The sequence below is a fragment of the Scyliorhinus canicula genome, chromosome 1 (assembly GCF_902713615.1).
Source record: "Scyliorhinus canicula chromosome 1, sScyCan1.1, whole genome shotgun sequence".
NCBI lineage: Eukaryota > Metazoa > Chordata > Chondrichthyes > Carcharhiniformes > Scyliorhinidae > Scyliorhinus > Scyliorhinus canicula.
In genome coordinates, this window is record NC_052146.1 from 212,755,034 (window position 1) to 212,769,721 (window position 14,688).

Sequence of the window (14,688 nt, forward strand, 5' to 3'; positions counted from 1 at the left end):
GAATTGCGATTTGGCTTCAAATTGCCGCCTGCCATGATTTTCGCATCGGCACCGATTCTTTGCCCAATCGCATTTTGCGATTTCGACATCAGCCAATGGAGAATCCGGCCCGTGGCCTGGGATTATATGTCGGTGACAAAGGCAGGGAAAAGCACCTTTTCTGCAATAGTTTTTTTTACTAATATATCAGCTTTAAAGCAAAGCTTTTTAAAATACATTTGGTTAACCTTTGGGCAAGTTCTTCATGCATGGATGTTTAATACTTGACCTTCATATATAATGGAAAGGACTCATTCTGCGATTATAGTGGATTATATTCAACACATATTCAACACTGTAGATGTTGGAAATCTGGAATAAAAAGAATGAATGCTGAGAAGCACTGAGGCAGCATCAATGGAGCCAGAAATGTACATATCATTGACATATATTTGATTGGTTTGTGAATATTCATTCAGAAACCTCTCATTCGCAAAGTGCCTGTATTGTAAGTGACAGGGTTTTGCATTTGCACAAAATGTATAAAGATGAGGGTATTAAATGCACCACGGCATGTTTGCAGCTCCCAAGAATTGCAGTTCATGAGGCAGTGCCTGGCAGGGTAGTGCTGACGTCTGTGTATTGCAGCAAGGGATTATGTCTGCAACCAGTGTGGATTTAGCCCTGCCGGGTTGATGTTTGCAGTCCTGCTTGTACAGTCGGCAGATATTGAAGGATTTCTACTGGCTCTGCTGCACAGCGCATGGGGTAAGAAGCCAGAAGCTCCTTTCGGCAGCCCGTTCAGTGCCATTCGCCTGTCTCGCCGCCAACATTGAGGCGCCCAGCTCCTCCTAGCCCCGACCATGGGCGAAATTCCCAGTTTAGTGAAAATCGCCGTCTCTCTGAAAATCCAACCCGGTGACGGTCCCGTGTATTTCAAAGTGGACGGCCAGCGATTCGGGCAGAACCGGACCATCAAACTGCTCACGGGGGCCAAGTACAAGATCACAGTGCTGCTGAAACCAGGGGTGGTGTCAGCCAAGTGAGTATGGAAGACGAGGCTGCTGGGGGTGGGGGGAGCTTTCCCAGAGTTGGGGGGGGGGGGGGGGGGGGCAGCCACTCTGCTGTTTCCAAATGGGGCTTTTTTCCATTGTTCCAATTTGCTGCAGGAGGCTGCACCTATCCTCCCCCTGTGCTGCCTTGCTCAGGGTGACAGCATTCCTGGGAAAACCTATCCTGGGGCTTTGAGCTTCCTGCAGAAGATGCTAACCTTCCAAGGCGCGGGTTAAAACTCATATCGAATTATCAGCACTTCCTCCAATCTAGAGGGCCGATTAAATCGCTCGATTCTCGTTTGATAACAGAAACACTGCGAAAAGAAAATGCTACACAGCCGCCTTCTAAAGATGTTTTTAACTGCTGGGCATTATGTGGTGGGCATTTGCACCAATGGCTGTTGTGCTATATCCAATGGCTGGTTGTTTAATAAAGGACAGAAGGTCCAAGGTTGGAAAGCAGGCTGTAGGTACCCAAAGGGCATTGAGCCAAGGCGAGCTGTGAACATCCTGATGGGCAATTTAACATTGTCTCCACAAAGACCTCCCTCTCTATCATCTCTGCTTTGCTGAGGCAAAGTGGAGAATCTGCTTTTATTTCATTAAATATTTACCAATTCTGCTTGTCAAATGTGTAATATATAGCCTCGCCTGCATGGTATTCATTATTAACACTTTGCACAAGTCAAGATCAGTACATATATCTTTGGCTCTTAAATTGGTCGGGGCCTGCTCTTTTATCCTAAATGCACAATAATCTCAGATCTGGCTTCTTTTATTTGCACATGCCCGGCTGACTTGTGGTGATATGAGTAAAGCTGTTTGAAAGGCAATGCATTAGCTGAAGGGAGGGTCTTGTTTGATTTCAGGTCTATGCTGATCGGTGCAGTGCCTATTCCCTTAGAAGAGAAATCGAGGGACCCGCAAGTGGTGGATTACACCGGCATCTATGACACTGAAGGAGTGGCTCACACCAAAAGCGGGGAGCGCCAACCCCTGCAAGTTCATATCCAGGTAAAATAAAAACAAGATTTAAAGGCACAATCCAGACCTACAGTGTCCGTTTATTGTCTCTGATTTTAAATTTTGACATTTACTAAATGCAGTTTGGTTAGAGCAAGAGGAAACAGATAATGTTAAGGGGGGGGGGGGGGGCAGAGAGTGCTGAAATTAATAAAAGGCCGGTTTCTCTTTCACATTGATAGATATTTCCATTCGGTGTTGCATTGGGAATTGTGGATTTCCCAGAGATCCAGCTCCCTCTGAGGTTTTTCATTCCGGAGGATACTAGATTTTCCATTAATTATTTTGCGACATTCTGCATTCATAAAATAACAATTCCCTATATTCTCTGAGATAATTGAATTCAGAGAGTGAAAAAATAAGACATCATTCTATCCATCAAAAGTAGGGTGGGAGAAGATTAATGGCAGGCAGGGTTGTGGTTTGGAAGACTAGCCTTTTACTGTTGCTGTTTGGATAGCAGGATCTCAATAATCAATGTTCTTATCTATTGCTATTCATGGACTTTCCTTTATGTGATGCGCCATTGAAATCCTGCCAGATTCCCCCCTTATAGAGCCAAAATTGTGCCCTTCAGAACCTCCTCCTTCAGGTACCCTACCCTACCATGGACTTCCATTGGGTTGGTCCATAATTATGCTCGGTAACGTGCTGCAGCGGTCTTCTGAGGTTCTGCTGACCAGGAAACTCAACAAGACAATAAGACATAGGAGCAGAAGTAGACCATTCGGCCCATTGAATCTGCTCTGCCATTCAATGAGACCATGACTGATTTGATGTGATAAATAACCCTCAACTCCACTTTCCCACCCTATACCCATAACCCGAGATTCCCTTACTGATTAAAAATATGTCTCTCTCAACCTTGAACACACTGAACGATCCAGCTTCTACAGCCCTCTGCAGTAAAGAATTACAGATTCGCTACCCTCTGAGAGAAGAAATTCCTCCCCATCTCTGTCTTAAATGGGAAACCCCTTATTTTGAGATTATGCCGTCTGATCCTAGACTTTCCCACAAGGGGAAATAATTTCTCAGCATCTCTCCTGTCAAGCCCCCCTGAGAATCCTGAATGTCTCAATAAAGTCACCTTTCACTTTTCTCCAATGAGTTCAACCTCCTAATTCTCTCCTCGTATGAAAATCCCTCTATAGGATCAACCTAGTGGACCTTCTCTGGACTGCCTCCCATGCCAGTATATCTTTCCTTAGATAAGAGGACCAAAATCATTTGCAGTATTCCAGGTATGGTCCATGTATAGCTTTAGCAAGACTTCTCTATTTTTGTACTGCATTACTTTGAAGTAAAGGCCAAAATTCAGTTTGCCTTCCCTTTGACCTGCTGAACTTGCAGGCTAGCTTTTAGTGATTTATGCACAAGGACTCCCAAATCCCTCTGAACTGCAGTTTTCTGCAGTCTTTCATCATTTAAATAATATTCAGCTCCTTTATTCTTCCTACCAAAGTGCATAACTTAACATTTTCCTCCATTATATTCCATCTGCCAGGTTTTTGCCCATGCATCTATCCCGTCTATATCCCTCTGTAGACTTTTTTGTGTCATTCTCACCACTTGCCTTCCCACCTATTTTTGTGTCAGCCGCAAACTTTGCAATGGTACTTTAATTTCCCTTGACCAAGTCGTTAATATATATTGTAAATAATTGTGGCCCCAGCACTGATCCTTGTGGTACTTCACTCGTTAGAGGTTGCCCCATCCGAAAATGCCCCACTTATCCCAACTCTGTCTTCTATTAGTTACCCAATCCTCTACCCATGATAATGTACTGCCACCACCATGGACTCATCTTATTAAGTAACCTTGTGTGCAGCACCTTATCACATGCTTTTTTGGAAATCTAAGTATCTTACATTGGTTCCATGTATCTATCCTGCTCATTACCACCTCAAAGAATTTTAATAAATTTGTTAGGCATTATTGCCCCTTCATGAAGTTATGCTGACTCTGTTTGATTATATTATGCATTTCTAAATGCTCTGCTATTACATCCTTTATCATATTATCCCAATGACAGAAGTTAAAGTAACTGACCTGTAGTTACCTGTTTTTGTCTCCCTCCCTTTTTGAATAAGTGTGTTACATTGGCAGTTTTCAATCCTCTGGGACTTTTTCAGAATAAGCATTTTTGGAAGGTGACCACGAGTGCATCCACTATCTTTGTAGCTACTTCCTTTAATAACCCAGGATGCAACCCATCAGGTAAAGGGGACTTTTTGGCTGAAGCCCAATTAGTTTCCCTAGTACTTTTTTTCGAGTGATTGTTATTGTATTCATCTCCTCCCCCTTTTGCTTCTTGACTATTTCAGATTTTTGGAATGTTATTAATGTCTACCACCATGAAGACCAACACAAAGTATTTATTTAACTCCTCTGCCATTTCCTGGTTCCCAATTATTACTTTCCCTACCTTATTCTCTAAAGGGCTAATGTTCACTTTGGACTCTCTCTTTTTTTTTTAATAAACAATTTTATTGAGGTAGTTTTTGGCTTTGTAAACAGTTACAGACATCAACAGAAAGAAAGCAAAAAAGGCAAAAATGTGCAAACATCCACGTACATTCAATACTCCATACTGCACAAGCCCGCTCCTCTCCCACCGGTACTACCCGCCATTTTATCCCTCCTACTCTATCTACTCTACCTCCCCCCCTCCCTGCTGGCGCTCACTCTCCCGCAAAGAGTCAATAAATGGTTGCCACCTCCGGGCGAACCCCTGTACAGATCCCCTCAAGGCGTACTTAATTTTTTCCATACCCAGGAAACTCGACATGTCCGCAAGCCACAACTCAGTCTTCGGGGGCTTTGAGTCCCTCCACGCCAATAGTATTCGTCGCCGGGCTATCAGGGAAGCAAAGGCCAAAACATCGGCCTCTTTCTCCCCCTGGACTCCCGGGTCTTCCGAAACCCCAAAAATTGCCACCCCTGGACCCATCGCCACCCTTGTTTTTAGCACCCGGGACATAACGCCCGCAAATCCCTCCCAGTACCCCCTAAGCTTAGGGCATGCCCAAAACATGTGAACGTGGTTCGCTGGTCCTCCCGCGCACCTAGCGCATTTGTCCTCTATCCCAAAGAATTTGCTCATCCGAGCCACCGTCATGTGGGCCCGGTGAACGACCTTAAATTGAATCAGCCCGAGCCTGGAATTTACCCTACTCAGGGCCTCTGGCCACAGCCCGCCTAGCTCCTCCTCCCATTTAAGTTTCAGTTCCTCCGTCTGGGACCCTTCCTCCCTCATGAGCACCTTATAAATATCAGAGACTCTACCCTCCCCTTCTTCCCCCCTAGAGGCTATTCTGTCGAGGATCCCCATTGGCGGGAGGCGTGGGAAGGATGGGACCTGTCTACGAACAAAGCCCCGCAACTGTAGGTACCTGAAATCATTTCCCCTTACCAGCCCAAATTTCTCCTCCAAGCTCCTCAAACTCGCAAAGCTCCCTTCCAGGAACATATCGCCCATCCTTCCCACTCCCGCCCGCCGCCATGCTCGAAATCCCCCATCCATACTCCCGGGGGCAAACCGATGGTTGTCGCAAATTGGCGTCCAAACCGACGCCCCCGTCTCCCCTATATGCCTCCTCCACTGGCCCCATATCCGCAGGGTCGCCACCACTACCGGGCTGGTGGAGTACCTGGCCAGCGGCAGCGGTAGAGGAGCCGTGACTAGGGCTGCCAAGCTGGAGCCCCTGCACGAAGCCGCCTCCACCCGCTCTCAAATAGACCCCGCACCCACCATCCACTTCCTTATCATGGCGATGTTGGCCGCCCAGTAATAATTAATCAGACTCGGCAAAGCCAGCCCTCCCTCGCTGCGGTTCCTCTCCAACATCGCCTTCTTCACCCGCGGGAATTTTCCCGCCCAGACAAAGCTCATGATCATCCTGTTAACCCTTTTGAAGAAGGACTGTGGGATAAAGATTGGGAGGCACTGAAAAACAAACAGAAATCTAGGGAGGATTGTCATCTTTACAGTCTGCATCCTCCCTGCCAGCGACAGCGGGAGTGCATCCCATCTCCGAACCTCTCCCTTCATTTGCTCCACCACCCTGGCCAAATTTAACTTGTGCAGCCTGCCCCAGTCTCGTGCCACCTGGATTCCCAAATACCGGAAATTTTCCTCAACCAGCCTAAACGGTAGCCCTCTCAATCTGTTCTCCTGGCCCCTTGCCTGTACCACAAACATTTCACTCTTGGCCGTATTTAATTTGTATCCTGAAAAGTGGCCGAACTTCCTCAACATTCCCAGTATACTTCCCATCCCGGCCACTGGGTCCGACATGTACAGGAGCAGGTCGTCTGCGTAAAGAGAGACCCTATGTTCTACCCCGCCCCTCTCCATTCCCTTCCATCCTTCTGCGGCTCTCAGCGCAATCGCCAGCGGCTCTATGGCCAGCGCAAACAGCAGCGGGGAGAGCGGGCAGCCCTGTCTGGTCCCACGGTATAGCCTAAAGTACTCAGACACTTCTCTGTTAGTCCTTCGCTGGCCCTCGGGGCCTGATATAATAACATGATCCAATCCACCAATCCCTCCCTGAACCCAAACCGTCTGAGCACCTCCCATAGATAGTCCCACTCCACCCGGTCAAAGACCCTCTCGGCGTCCATCGCCACCACTACCTCCACCTCCCTGCCCGCCGGGGGCATCATTATCGCATTAAGTAATCTTCTCAGGTTGGCCGCCAGCTGCCTACCTTTCACGAACCCAGTTTGGTCCTCCCCAATCACCTCCGGTACGCAGTCCTCTATTCTAACAGCCAGTACCTTTGCCAGGAGCTTGGCGTCTACATTAATCAGGGAGATTGGCCTGTAGGACCCGCACGCTTCCGGGTCTTTACCCCGCTTCAATATCAGTGATATAGTGGCTTGCGACATTGTCGACGGCAGGGTCCCTCTGTCCCTTACCTCGTTGAAAACCCTCGCCAAGACCGGGCCCACCAGCTCAGAAAACTTCCTATAGAACTCTACTGGGTATCCATCCGGCCCCGGGGCTTTCCCCGACTGCATGGCCTTTAGGCCCCCCAGTACCTCCTCCACTCTAATCGGGGCCCCCAGCTCTTCCACTCGCCCCCCCATCAACTGTTGGGAATGTTAACCCGTCCAGAAACCTTTTCATCTCCTCCGGTTCTTCCGGCGGCTCCGAAGTATACAGCTTGCGATAGAAGTCACGGAATACCTTATTCAATCCTGCCGGGTCCTCCACTTTGCGCCCCTCCCTATCCATCACTCTACTTATTTCCCTGGCCGCCTCCCTCTTCCTGAGTTGCTGCGCTAACAATCTGCTAGCCTTTTCCCCATGCTCGTACACCACGCCCCTCGCCTTCCTAAGCTGTTCCACGGCCCTACTCATGGATAGTGCCCCCAGTTCTGCCTGTAGTCTCTGCCTCTCCCTGAGTAAAACCTCCCCTGGGGACTCCGCGTGCTCTTCATCCATTTGACCCATTTCCCTGACCAATCTATCCATCTCTGCCTGCCTTGGCTCTGTGGGCCCCAATTGAAATCAGCTCCCCCCCCCCCCCCGCACTACTGCCTATAGCGCCTCCCACAGGGTCTCCGCTGAGACCTCCCCCGTGTCATTCACCTGCAGGTAATTTTGCATACACCTCCGAAGTCTCTCACAGATCCCCTCCTCCGACAGCAGTCCCACATCTAGCCTCTATTGCGGGCGTTGGTAGCTCGCCCCCCGATCTGCAGGTCTACCCAGTGCGGGGCGGTATCCGGTAAATTTCTCGAAATCAATTGCTCGAAAGCTAATTGCTCAAAGTCAGTTGCTCGAAAAATTATTTCTCGAACTATCAATTGATCGAATGATAGATTGCTCGAAAAGCAGTACTTCAAAAAAGGAATACCCAAGATGAACAAGGTTCATTACATAAAAAAGCAACTAATTTTTGTAAGAAAATAAAAACAATTAATTGGTTCAATAAATAATACCAACAATTACAATTCATAATTTTATTAGTCTTTACAATTTATAAAAAGTTTAAAAGATTTTAGTAAGAAAAAAATAAAGTTAAAATTCAGGATTGCCAATATATGTTGGCTACTCCATTAGTATGCAATATTGTGTGCAACACTTCTTAAATATTCTTCTACATTTCCCGTTTCGTTATATTTTGATACAATATCCTGTAATCGTTGTGCGCAGTCACGGTATTTTTTTCTGCTCACAGCTGTACTCACACCTCCCACAAATTGTTCGATTTGCAACTCGTGTAAACTTTGCTCTCGCTTTAAGCCATCTATAAACTTCCAAATCGACGGATGGCAAGCACTTAGTTGATGTTGGAAACTGTTTGTGCCATCCCTCAATAGAATTGTTCGTTTTCGGCAATCCTTCTTTGACGTAATCGAAACAGTTCCACATTTCATGTTTAAATATAGGAGTACGTCTACGGTTGTGTCTATACGGCCGACTAATCCACGTATCTTCAAAGTAATCCACTAGTCCTTGAAGTTCATCTGGAAAAATCTCATTTCCAGTTAAAGATTCAAATGTTGCCACAACATTGGGTATCAGTATAAATGCCAATGCAGATAAGAGACGAGCTTTAAAAGCAAATTCGGCATTGGTGTCGTATATAAGCTTTAGGCCACTTCCTTGAATTTTTCTATAAAGGGTTTGACAAAAATGAAAAAAACACCCACGACATTTAGACATTGGAAATTCTTGTTCTATGGCCTTAACCATGGCCATTTCAAAATCAATCATTATTGTCAATGGCTGGAATATAGGGATTTTTCCTTTTAAAGCCATCAGGAACTTCCTATACGTTTCTTCAGTCTTGTTAGGTAGCAGTGCATATACAAGGGGTATAACATTACCTGATTTCACACCATGTATTGTATACAATTGAGCAAAAATCGAGGGCACAGTTTTAAATGTTCCATCAGCATACCAGTGCTCCGAACGTACTAAGATATCGAGATTCTTTTGGTTTGCAAAAATTAATATACGACCATTTGTGGGACCAGAGTCATAAATAAGGAATAAATCTCCTTTGCTGGTTTTTGTAAACTCTTCAGGGATATCAAGATCGAGGTAACTAGTAGGCAAAGCATGTCCAACATTCTTTCTTGCGCGTGTATTGCGTATGGTTCTTTTCACATTTTCTACTGAAGGGAGCTTCACAGCTGCAACACCACTTACCTCTATTGAGGCACATGATACAATATATTGCGGTGTATCTCGACTATTCATCGCATGTTCTTTCACTTTCTCCATTGCTTTAGTAGCTTCAATTCCAGCAGCGTCTCCTGCATGGTTGTGATTCCCACTTTGTTTCGTGATACTATCATCAATAGTGATAACACGCGCACAACATTTTCTTGTTTTGGACATTTCACATTTCCAATATATCTTATTGTTTACCGCTTTGTCCTTAATATATAGGTGACCATCCAAACACAATTTCTTCTTTCCTTTTTCGCTCGCTATGAAACTTATATCCATCTTGAGGGTTCGAGGTTTCCAGAATTAATGGTATTTAGCAGTGGTGTTTAACGGTTAATTATTTATTAGTTATCGTTTAAAGAGTGAATTGCTTTGAAAGAATTGGTAATTAACGTTTAAATATTTATTAGTGATCGTTTAAAGAATGAATGTCGGCTTTCGAGCAATCTATCTTTCGATCAATTGATAGTTCGAGAAATGATTTTACGAGCAATTGACTTCGAGCAATTAGCTTTCGAGCAATTGATTTCGAGAAATTTACCTGGAACCTTGGACGTCTTGTGGGACAGTGAGCCAGAATCTCTGAGTTTAAGTCCCACTTCAGGGCTCGGACGGTGTGTTCTCAATGTGGCCAAACAGGTCGATTATCAGCCTCCAAATCCTTCCAATATGCCTGATGGAAGGCAGTACAAGTGGGAGAAATCATTAGGGTGGAGGTAAGAAATAACAAGAGGGAAAAGACACTGGTGAGAGTAGTCTACAGGCAGTCTAACAGTAGCTATTTTAAGGATGGAAAATAACTCAGAAGATAATGAGGGCATGCTAAAAAGGCAATACATTAATCGCAGGTGACTTTAATCTTCATGTGGATTGAGAAAATCTAATTGGCAGTGGTAGCCATGAGGATGGATTCATAGAATCTATTTGGGACAATTTCCAAGAACAATATGTTATGGAGCCAACCAGTAATGAGGCCATTTTGGATCTGGTTATGTATAATGAAGCAGGTTTTGTAAACTATTTCAGAGTAAGAGATCCCCCAGGAAACTGACCATAACATGGTGGAATCTAGCTTTCAGTTTGAGCGTGAGAAACGTGGGCCAGAAACACCATACTAAACTTAAATAAGGGCAATTGCAAAGGTATGAGGGTGGAGTTGGCTGGAGTGGACTGGAAAAGGGGTTTAGCAGAGAAGATGGCTGATCAGCAATGACAGACATTTATGAAAATAGTTCATGACTCACGACACAGAAATAACCTAGTGAGGAAGAAGGATTCTAGGATAGAAGGGATCAACCATGGTTAACCAAGGAAGTTAAGGATAGTATTAAACTGAAAGAAAAAATAGACAATGTGTCAAAGATTAGTGATATGCCGGAGGATTAGGCAAGTTTTAAAAACCAACAAAAGATGATTTAAAAAAGTGTGAGAAGATAAACTATGAGGGTAAATTAGCAAGATTTGTAAAAAAATATGGACAGTAAGAGCTTCTTTAAATACATCAAAAGAGAGAGTCCAAGGACTTCCGGTGGCGGCGATGTCCGAGTGAGCCGCACATTCAGCGGGCTCTCACTCCGGCGGGCGTTTAGGAGCTGATTCGCCGCGATAGCAGGACCACGGACCTGAAGGAAGGCGGCAGCGAAGGTGCTGAGGAGCGGGCTGCGACACTTGGAACAGCGGGAGTCCAGGAGGCAGAGGAAAAGAGAGAAAAAGGGACAGAGACAAGGACATGAAGAAACTTACCTGGAACCTAAGATGGCGGACACACGGACCCCGGACTCAGCAATCCAGCAGGCGCTGGATAACATGCTCCAGGTAATGAAGTCCAGTTTTACGATCAAAATGAACGTACTGCCCAGGTTCCTCTTCCTGTTTAGATCCATTCCGATCTACATCCCCAAGGCCTTTTACAAAGCGCTGGACAAACTCATCATGGCGTTCGTATGGGGGGGTAAAAATGCTAGGATCCCAAAGAAGGTCTTACAAAAAACAAAAACCAGGGGAGGGTTAGCCCTCCCGAATCTACAATTCTACCACTGGGCAGCAACAGCCGAGCGAGTAAGGGGATGGATCCAGGAGCCAGAAGCTGAGTGGGTGCGTGCGGAGGAGGCCTCCTGCATGGGAACCTCCCTCCGGGCCCTCGCCACGGCAGCACTCCCATCCCCACCCAAAAAACACTCCAGCAGCCCAGTGGTGACAGCCACCCTCCAATCCTGGAACCAACTGCGGCAGCAACTTGGCCTGACCAAAATGTCGAACAGGGCTCCCATCTGTAACAACCATAGGTTCACACCAGCACTGACTGACGCCACCTTCAAAAGGTGGAGGCAGGACGGGGGGACACTGACAGTCAGGGACCTATACACGGACGACAGGATCGCAACACTGGACGAACTGACAGAGAAATTTCAGCTAGCTGGGGGGAACGAGCTACGGTACCTGCAGCTCAAAAACTTCCTACGAAAGGAGACAAGGACGTACCCACAACCGCCACGACAGACACTACTGGAAGACCTACTGGACGCAAGTATCCTAGAGAAAGGGAACTGTAGTGACATGTATGACCGACTGGTAGATAGGGACGACACCGTACTGGACGCAACAAGAAGGAAATGGGAGGACGACCTGGGGATGGAGATAGGGTGGGGACTCTGGAGCGAAGCACTGCATAGGGTCAACTCCACCTCCACGTGCGCAAGGCTCAGCCTGACGCAACTAAAAGTGGTACATAGAGCCCACTTAACAAGAACCCGTATGAGTAGGTTCTTCCCGGAGGTGGAAGACAGATGTGAACGGTGCCAAAGAGGCCCGGCCAACCACGCCCACATGTTCTGGTCTTGCCCCAGACTCGTGGAGTACTGGACAGCCTTCTTCGAGGTTATGTCCAAAGTGGTGGGAGTGAGGGTGGAGCCATGCCCGATAGTGGCGGTCTTCGGGGTTTCAGAACAGCCAGATCTATTCCTGGGGAGGAGGGCGGACGCCCTTGCCTTTGCCTCCCTGATCGCCCGCCGTAGAATCCTGTTTGGCTGGCGGTCAGCAGCACCGCCCAGAGCTGCGGACTGGCTGTCCGACCTCTCGGAATCTCTCCAAATGGAGAAAATCAAATTTGCCATCCGAGGGTCGGACGACGGCTTCCACAGAACGTGGGAGCCATTCATGCAACTGTTCCGGGACCTATTTGTGGCCAATGTACAAGAGGAAGAATAGTCGGGGGAAGGTAGCGGGAGGGGGGGGGGGGCTACAGGTTCGTTACGGGGGTTCGATGGCTAGCTAAGGCCCAAAACCAAACTAAATAAACATGTTGAGGGGGGGGGCGCAGTTACTACTACGAAGATGCTTACCTGTAAATATGTATGTTAATTTTTGCGTGTTTGTTTTTTTTTTTCTCTCCTAACAATTTGTAATTTGTTCAATATAAAATATGAAAACTGAATAAAAACATTTATTAAAAAAAATGAAGTCCAGTTTTGAAGCGGTGAAGCGGGACAGCTTGGACCCAATCCAGAAAGCGGTGGATCAGCTGAACCAGAGGCTGGATGCGCAAGATGTTAAAGTTAAGGAGCTGGGAGAGGCGGTGGAGGAGCAGGCGGATGCGCAGACGGTTGCGGCGCTAGAAGTTGACAGGCTGAAGAAGCGGCAGAGAAGACTGCTAGACAGAGTGGAGGAGCTGGAGAATAGAGCCCGCAGGAACAACCTGAGGCCTCCCGGAGGGGGCTGAGGGAGCTGATGCCACAGCGTTTGTAGCAGACCTATTGATGCAGCTGATGGGGGCCGAAGCCTTTCCGCGACCGCTGGAGCTGGAGGGGGCATACAGAGTGCAGGCAAGGCAGGGGCGGCCGGGCGGACCCGCCCGCCCGATGGTGATTAGATTCCACAGGTTCGTGGACAAGGAACGGGTGCTGCGGTGGGCAAAGAGCGCCAGGAGCAGCACGTGGAACAACAGTGTCCTCCGCATTTACCAGGACCTAAGCCAGGAGGTGGCTCGGCGGCGAGCAGCCTTTAAGAATGTCAAGGAGGTGCCGTTCAAGAAGCACGTGAAGTTTGGTCTGCTGTTCCCGGCTCGTTTATGGGTCATGCACCAAGGTCAACACCACTACTTCTCCGAGCCTGAAGAAGCGATGGACTTTGCAAGGGATCAGGGGCTGGTCCCGAAAAGAGGCCCCACGGACGCGAAATAGGGCCCGAGGACTACCGTAGGAAGGTACGCTGAATGGGCCTGGACTGCTGCTCAACGGTTTGCTGGGTCAAAGGTGCCAAGCGGAACATTTGGGACTCTTTCCTTTGTTCATGGACATTGGTTTGGGTTTTTTTTGTTTGTTTGTTTTTTCTCTTATGTTCTTGTTTTTTCCTTTTTTTTCCTGTTTTTTCCTTTTTGGGCGGATTTGTGCTTTTTGTGCAGCTCGCGGAGGACACTGGAGCCGGAACGGTAACGAAGGGGGGCCGGTCAGCAAGGGGGGCCAAGGACGTGGGTTGGGGGTTTTTTGTTTTTTGTTTTGTTGATGTCCATGCCTTCCTGTGCCAGTGAGTTTGCTCCAGTGGGTTGGAGAGGGGGATGGGGCGCCGGGGAGTGGGGAGGAGGATTGGGAAACAATGGGAATGAGACAGGAAGGCGCCGGAGTGTTGAGTCACCGGGCTAGCAGATTGGCTAGTCAAGGGAGTCAGGTGGGGGGGGAAGGTCGCAGCCAGTGAATGGCAGGGGTGGGGGTATCGGGGGATGTTAGGGGGGGGGGTTGTTCTGCCGACGTGGGAGGGACTTGAAATAGGCACTGGAAAGGAGGTCGAAGGTGGAGGCAGCCAACGGGCAAGCCAGGAATGGCGCGACGCATGGGCCGGAGGCCGGCCTGAGAAAGGCTATGGCTGATCAGCATGGGGGGGTTGTGCCCCCCAACCAGGCTGATCACCTGGAACGTCAGGGGACTGAATGGGCCGGTTAAGAGGGCGCGGGTGTTCGTGCACTTGCGGGCTCTGAGGGCGGACGTAATTATGTTGCAGGAGACACATCTGAAAGTGTCTGACCAGACCAGGCTAAGGAAGGGCTGGATTAGCCAGGTCTTCCACTCGGACTTGGACTCGAAGTCCAGGGCAATCATGATCAACAAGCGGGTGCAATTTGAGGCGGAGGGCATAGCCGCAGACAGGGGGGGCAGATACCTGATGGTACGGGGCAGACTGGAGGGGTGAAGAGTGGTGCTGGTGAATATATATGCCCCGAACTGGGATGACGTGGACTTCATTAAAAGAGTGCTGGGGAAGATCCCGGACCTGGACTCTCGCAGACTAATAATGGGGGGGGACTTTAAAATGGTCCTTGACCCGGCTTTGGATCGGTCGTGTCCCAGAACGGGTAGACGTCCAGCAATGGCAAGGGAGCTGAAAGGGTTTATGGAGCAAATGGGGGCAGTGGACCCCTGGAGAGATGGACAGCCAACAGGAAGGGGC

At 48.0% G+C, this 14,688-nt stretch overlaps 1 protein-coding gene across 1 annotated transcript in view; it reads left to right on the forward strand.

Annotated features, from left to right (window-relative positions):
- Window positions 1-611: 611 nt before the first annotated feature.
- cnrip1b (cannabinoid receptor interacting protein 1b) overlaps window positions 612-14,688 on the forward strand; it is a 35,442-nt gene continuing 21,365 nt past the window's right edge. The window contains exons 1-2 of the mRNA XM_038807135.1: window positions 612-1,021; window positions 1,904-2,048. Of these exons, the coding sequence (XP_038663063.1) occupies window positions 843-1,021; window positions 1,904-2,048 (324 nt within the window). The 5' untranslated portion in view covers window positions 612-842. The remainder of the gene's footprint in view (window positions 1,022-1,903; window positions 2,049-14,688) is intronic.